General features: G+C 41.1%; 1 protein-coding gene across 2 annotated transcripts; it reads right to left on the bottom strand.

The window, feature by feature from the left end:
- Positions 1-1021: 1021 nt before the first annotated feature.
- LOC148332238 (uncharacterized) lies at positions 1022-6073 on the bottom strand. 2 transcript variants are annotated; one of them, XM_088303152.1, is made up of 11 exons: positions 5940-6073; positions 5655-5803; positions 5419-5572; positions 4377-4733; positions 3896-4177; positions 3100-3123; positions 2919-3020; positions 2818-2848; positions 2682-2731; positions 2307-2341; positions 1022-1328 (listed from the first exon to the last, which is right to left on the bottom strand). In XM_088303152.1, exons 1-11 carry the CDS (start codon positions 5998-6000, stop codon positions 1239-1241), a joined length of 1335 nt encoding a protein of 444 aa, XP_088159278.1. In that variant the 5' UTR covers positions 6001-6073; the 3' UTR covers positions 1022-1238. The 2 variants fall into 2 exon arrangements, with proteins under 2 accessions (XP_088159278.1, XP_088159279.1); XM_088303153.1 differs by lacking the exon at positions 5940-6073 and having other exon boundaries at positions 5642-5783.
- Between the last annotated feature and the right edge of the window lie 707 nt (positions 6074-6780).

The following is a 6780-nucleotide window of genomic DNA, read 5'->3' as shown; positions in this document are numbered from 1 at the left end:
GATACAATGTGAAAGCTTACCAAAAAAAAATCGTTATAATTGAGAAAAAAAACAAAAACAAAAAAAGAGCCGCTCTTTTGGACGACAGAATCCATCATTACTAACTGCTGTACAAGTCTACTGCCACCTTGCAAAGTCCACAGAGTGACCTTTGGTGCTAAATTTCTGTCCAGCACTCAAAAAGAGGGGGGAAAGAGCATTGCACTCCAGCAAAAAATACGATGACCTTTGTGTTAGTTTGTCTTTGTTATGTCGCAGTGCACCTACTATGCAAGGATGACAACATCTTTTTGTGTTTGCATTTCTTATTATCAAAAACAATGCAGAATTGATGACAGTCTGTGAGATTGAACGCTGATATTATACATAAACAGTGCCCTCTGCTGGACATTTTGAAAAACTTACAGTGGACAAATTCATCTTCAAGTTGCGTTGGCACACGCAACTGAGGCCAATGGCCCATCCTCCAAATACATTTTCTTTGTGTGTAGGTGTGTGTGTCAGTTTGTGTATGTGACTGTGAGAGAGATGTGTTGTGTGTGTCCTGTTTTATCTTGTGTGCGTTTATATGTGTATAATGTGTTTTATACCAATTATTATTTTTTCCCCCCAAACAGTCCAATTTTAAAATAATCATTATTTCCATGCCGTCCATTGTGAACAGACTATTAAGTTTTTGTTCAACAACTAATACCTTGTTTCAACAAGAGACAATGTTTTTTAAATATGTAGAATTGTGTGTGTGCGTGTAATACTTCTCAGAATAGTCAGAGTGGATTTATAGCATTTTGGCTAAGATCTTTTTATGTGCAGATCTATTTTCATTTAGAAAATTAATTAAAAAAAACACTTCTATAAAGGTAACGAAAGCCGATGATTTCATTTATTTACTCACAAAAGGTTCTGGAATGTTCTGCTAAGTAGAAATGTTGTGTAGATATGCAGTATAAATTAGCATATAATACTATGATATTATCAAAATGAATGATAAATGATAATTCCACAATGCGACCCTCACAAGTAAATTCGGCAGATTTTATTCAGTAATAGTGGCTCAGTGGCAGGTACAAAAAGCAAACATCACATCCTGTCTAATTGTAGAAGCGTGCCTCTCCACATGAAATAGGAAATAAGGAAATTGCTTTTCCTGTCCTGCTATGTTCAAAGCCAGCTGATGCTACATAGACGCACCACAACAACGTATAAATATACAGAGAGAGAGAGAAAGAGAGCTCTTTCTAATGGATAGGGTTTGTAAATGTGGAGTGGGAGTTCCATAATGGGGATCTGGAGCTGGTGTCTGTGCCCATGTCCCCGCTGGCCCATTCCTGTACACGCACACACACACACACACACACACAACACAACACAATCACATCACAAGCTGCGAGCAACCCCGCATGAAAGCTTTTCCTGCAGTATATAGTTTATTTCTCTTTTTGGTAAACTCTCACACAGTTTGGAGGGGGGGGGGGATTTTCACATTTGGATGTTGCTGTTCTCCCTGCAGCAGCAATAGGTAATAGTTTGATCATAAAAACAGCTTCAAAGTCATTTATTAGTGCACTGGCTGGTACAACACTGAATAGTGTGTCGGTGCAGTGTTCAGGACACCACTCGTGTGGGCACTAGCAGTTGGGGTAGTCACTTTTAGTTGGAAGAACGACTACCCTGATAGAAAGATATTTAGCAATATGGTTCGGCTTAAGCGTTGAATCTACGTTGAAATTAAACATTGAGCTTTCACATTTCTTAATTCAACCAAAATACAACGTAGATTCAATGTAGATTTGGAACCACAAACTTCAATGCGGACAAAATGTAAGGTCAATTATTAAATTAATTGTCGCTGATTTTGATTGTCAACGTAATCAGGACTAGTTGACTAATCTTGGCGGCCCATGATATCACTATAATTAGTGCTTATCGCACTCTAAGCACGTTGGAAGACCTCTCATGTTGTGTTCGCAGTAACATTGACACTGGTTCAGACGATTCGCACCAATGCTAGCGCTATCACAAAATGGATATTCACCACCGCACCATGTTGTAATACAAGAAATAGACCCATTCAAAGGCTTCATTTCATTCCACCCGACTGAATTGACCTTGGTTGTAAGACTGCAGTTGATCCTCTTAAAAATTAAAAGTTGACGCGTAAATGAGATATAAGTCTTATCTGTGTTTGTACAAAGGTAGTTTCAAAGGTTGAAATAAGTTATTGGAAGTCATATAGAGCGGATAAATCATTGGAGGATTTTTGTTGACGTTGGCAAGTGGAGTTATATTTGATGAGTAATAATTACCTGGGAGGTGACACTGGTACACCTGAGGGTTAGGTCTGCAAAAAAAAAAAAATGTCATCACAACTTTATCAATACAGCACTTTACTAGATCACTCTACTAGCACATAATATTTTACATTAAAAATTTCTTGGAACATCATCAAACAAACATGACAAAAACAAAAAAGTATATACGGTGTAGTGAAATAAAGATTTACCCTGAAATGTACTTGAAATATTTAAGTGTTCTGCCTGTCAGTATACGTCACTAGCAAGATGAACAAAGATACATAAATTCTATTAAATAAATCATTTTCAGACCAATCAAGAGAAAATCGATATTTTTTGCACCGCTGTTGTAAATCATGTGAAATGCTGCAAAATGAAACCTCTCACCAACAACATGGTCCCTGCTATGAACTTGAGTCCAAAACTTTGCTTCCAGTCTGAGAAAAAACAAACAAACATGCTTTTATGTTCCTTTCTATTTGATACTAATGACAAATCAACACGGCTGTACTCGACTCAATACCGTTTCTTCTTCTCATCAGCTGCTGCTTTCACTTGAAGAAAACAAAGCACATTTGAGGATGTACAAAAGCGACATACAAAGTGGTGCACTGGCGCCAATACCTCTTTTGTGCACCACCACCGCCAGTAGCGCCAGTGAGCAGAGGAAGAGCACCACAGTGGATAAGGAGCCAAGTATAAGAGGCCAGTCCGCACCTGACACATCTGCGCACATGGATGGGAGATGCACATGTATGTAAATGGAGGTATGAAAATGTCTTTCTATTAATACGTATCGTGCTACCTGGTGTTGTTGGAGGAAGAAGACCTGAAAAGGAGAAGACATTGTGCATGTAAGTAAATAAAAATAAATTAATTAATTAAAAAAAAAAAGTATTGCCCTTGTTCTCATTAGGGTCACAGTTGAGCTGGACCATATCCCAGTCGACATTTGGGCCAAAGGCGGGTTCACCCTGGACTGGTCTACAGCCAATCACAGGGCATATTTTGTAATATTCCGTTCATTTTTACAAAATGGTTCACATAACAAACATGGTCCTCGCTTGAAAAAATTAGCTTTCTATGTTTTCCAATGCATCCATAAATCTCTGTATTACAGTTTTACCAATGGACAGATAAAATAATATCATATTATGGTATAATAATATTTTTGGGAAGCAAATTGAATGAGTGGTACTTCAGTTCTGGAGATCAGGGTTTGAATTTTGGCTCAGGCCTTCCTGGATGGAATCCTCCCTATGCTTGCATTTCCTTTGTCATTTATTTTGCAATTTAATCAATACTAGAAAAGGTAACACACTTTTTGCACCACAGCACGACTGAATCTAGTTAGGCACTGTTCCCCTTCCTCTTATGCAAAAACATCACTAAATGGAAAATTCTATCCTGGAAAACAAGTTCAGGAGCCTAAAACAAACCTAATGGGTCGTTGTGAAAAGGTTGCCTGTTAGGCCCACTGCACAGTGCCTTGTCATTGGCTGGCGACCTAAACAGGGTGTACCCCCCCGCCCCAAAAGTCAGCTGGTCTTGCTCCCAGCTCTCGAGCAACACCAATTAGGCCAAGTGGCAAAAATCAGTACCTTTAGTGATGGACAGTGCTCGGCTGCGTTCAGAATGAATCCACTTCCCTCCCAAGAGGATGCTGTACTGGCACTGGTACAAAGCCACCAAAGTGTCCTGCACTGGCACTGGGAAGGTGGTCTTGTGGCTGGTGATCTGTACATGGTGACTGGCCACAGGAAGTTGACTGTCCAGCAAGTATAGGGTGAACACTGCCCCGGGGTACGCAGGGGAGCCCATGCAAAGCATGCGCCACACTTTTGTGTCTTGTTGGAGATCGAGGGTGGGGACAGGCAGGTCATCTGGACACATATTCCCCCCCCCCAAAAAAAAAAGACAATTAGAAGCAATCACAAATTATTGATAATGAAGCACTTTGAAAGCATGACTTTTGTTCCTTAGTCTCTTCCCATGAATATATCAGCTACAAGATAGTTAGACTGCTGGGGCAGCAGATCGAGGGACAAAAAAATGGTAAGAAAGACAAAGAGTATCAAATACCTTTTACAGTTATTTGAATCTTATTGCTGACAGTTGAATTGACTACGTCTTCTCCACTAGTCATGTGGTACATGCAGGCATACTCGCCGCCCTCTCCCTGCTTAACCGGCCCCACACTGAACTCTCCTGGTTGGGATTCCAAGTTTGACACCCGAGCGTCATGATGCTGACTTATTATGGATTCTCCCCATGACGCTGGTCTCAGCAAAATGAAGGAGGTCGGTTTGTAGGCGGATTGAAGAGTTGGGACAGAACAGCGGAAGTATAACGTGTCGCCACGTTCAACCATCCCACTGGGGGGCTCCACCGATAGGACTGGAGGTGGCAGGGTGGGCACAACCAGAGTGGGGGCGACATCTGGAGAGGCAAGGCAAGATGCACGGTATCAATTAAAGTCATAGGACAAACATCTTCACCAATTAATTAATCAGTTGTTGAGTTGATGTTTCCCAAATGATTTTTAAATAAACCTCATCTGTCAGCTACCTTTTCTGTCACTTTGTAACCATTAATAAATATGATCATGCTTGTGTCGTGTTGCCGTTGTCACGGCGCCATCCTGCGTCCTACCCCACTAAGCTGCCTGCAAAAATTCCCAATTTGTAGGAACAGTTCAGACAAGGCCCTTTTTTTACTGAATGCATAAAAAAAGCCACACCCAATGACAAAGTAATCTATTTCATATTTATTTCATATCGTTATAGTGTATGGTTTCTGAGTGTAATCTCCTTCCATGGTTTACCGCAGTTGCTCACCAAATTGTCTGTCGTAACTGTCTGCAATGTGCATTGTGTTTGATGTCGTGAGTGGGTGGGTGCTTTCAATATGAAATGCAGGATGTGACAACCGCAACACACGCGCACACCAAGCAGAGCACAATGAGACAACACAGGGAGCACCTGCAGGCAACAGCAGCGGATGGGAGTGTTTATTATTTCATGCCACAAGTAACGGTAAAATCTGTGCCGATTTTTTTTTTTTTCTTAATCATGAAGTGGCATCTTTGAATCATTGTGTGTAATTTCGGTGGAGTAGCGCTTACCTGTTTGATGTTCTATCTTTAAGTAAGGACTGAAAGCACTGTAGAGGCCTTGCTGGTTCTTATACATACAGCAAAAAAGTTCAGGTTCTCTTGCCACTTTGAGTTGGACAGTGAAGAAGACCTTTTCAGTGGGCGACTGCTCCATTGAGTCCACCTGAAGGAACGGTGAACACACATATTCAAGTGGACACACACACACAACACCCCAGAAAAACAGACTCACTAAAAATAAAGACCTCCTCTGTGAATCTGAAGAGTTTGAAGAGAACTCCTTGGTGGCCTTCTGTGGCCCGGCAAACCAGGACTACTGAATCCCTGGACCACAAATGGATCTGAAGTTCAGGTGCCGACGGATTGAGTGGAGAAGAGGAAGCCCAAAGTTTTCCTAGTCAAAAGAAGCGGACATTACACAACAGGATTCAGTTCCCCTACCAGATGAAGCAACAGCCATGGAACATGTAAACACACCAATAAGTGGTCGATAATATTGGGCGGACGTGGAGATGGGCGATGTTTCTTACCCCATAGTGGTAAAATAGTTAGTAGCAGCGTTTGCATCCAAAGTGATCGTCCACTTTGCATCTTTAACACAAGAAGAAGAGTAACTGGTTGAAGCTGCCTCTTGAAAAAAGCTGCTCGCTCGCCCTCCCCCCCCTCTCTCTTCCTCTCTTTGCTTTCTTAATACATATGACATCCTCCTTAAGTCATGTGTAGTGTTGTGATGGAGGGGGTTGAACCTGTACACACTTCCTCTTATGTTGAATCCACCAGTCGGATGTATGATATAATCTGAATAAATAGCAAACCCACCATTGTCTTTTCTTTTGTCAATGAAATCATTTTGTTCTTTCAACTTTTGGCAATTTGGCAATAATTCATCAGTGCCCCACCTGGTCCAGCAGTTGGTACTGCGGTGCAGATTAATGTTTCAGTCCATATTCATTTTTAAAACGTGTATCGGGAATAGGCCTACAAGCGACAAACAAAAATCTGCATTGAAGTGCGTTGGAGGGGGTGTCTTTACTTAGTCATTTATTTATTTTACAAACCCCGAAAATCACAGCATAGTAAAGTGTTGGCAACCCCAGTCAATTCGAATGATTAAAAAAAAAAATGCCAAGTACATAGAATGGGACTACATATTTATGAAAAATAATACCATTGTCCCCTCAGTCATACGCTGTGTGTGTGTCGCTGAAACCATGGTCTGCTCGTCTGTCAATCAAATGCCACCGCGTACGACATATTCTGTATAACTACACATCCCTAAATGTTCGAGCTGCAAAAATATATCCGCTGAAATGCTCCATTCAGTGACTGCAAGTGTGAATGGTTGTTTGTCTCAAACTAAGTACCCCGCCT

Source organism: Idiotropiscis lumnitzeri, chromosome 8 (genome assembly GCF_059441095.1).
Source record: "Idiotropiscis lumnitzeri isolate Australia: NSW breed Sydney's pygmy pipehorse chromosome 8, RoL_Ilum_1.0, whole genome shotgun sequence".
NCBI classification, from domain to species: domain Eukaryota; kingdom Metazoa; phylum Chordata; class Actinopteri; order Syngnathiformes; family Syngnathidae; genus Idiotropiscis; species Idiotropiscis lumnitzeri.
Note: the sequence above shows the minus strand (reverse complement) of the source record. Positions and strands in the feature narration are given on the sequence as shown.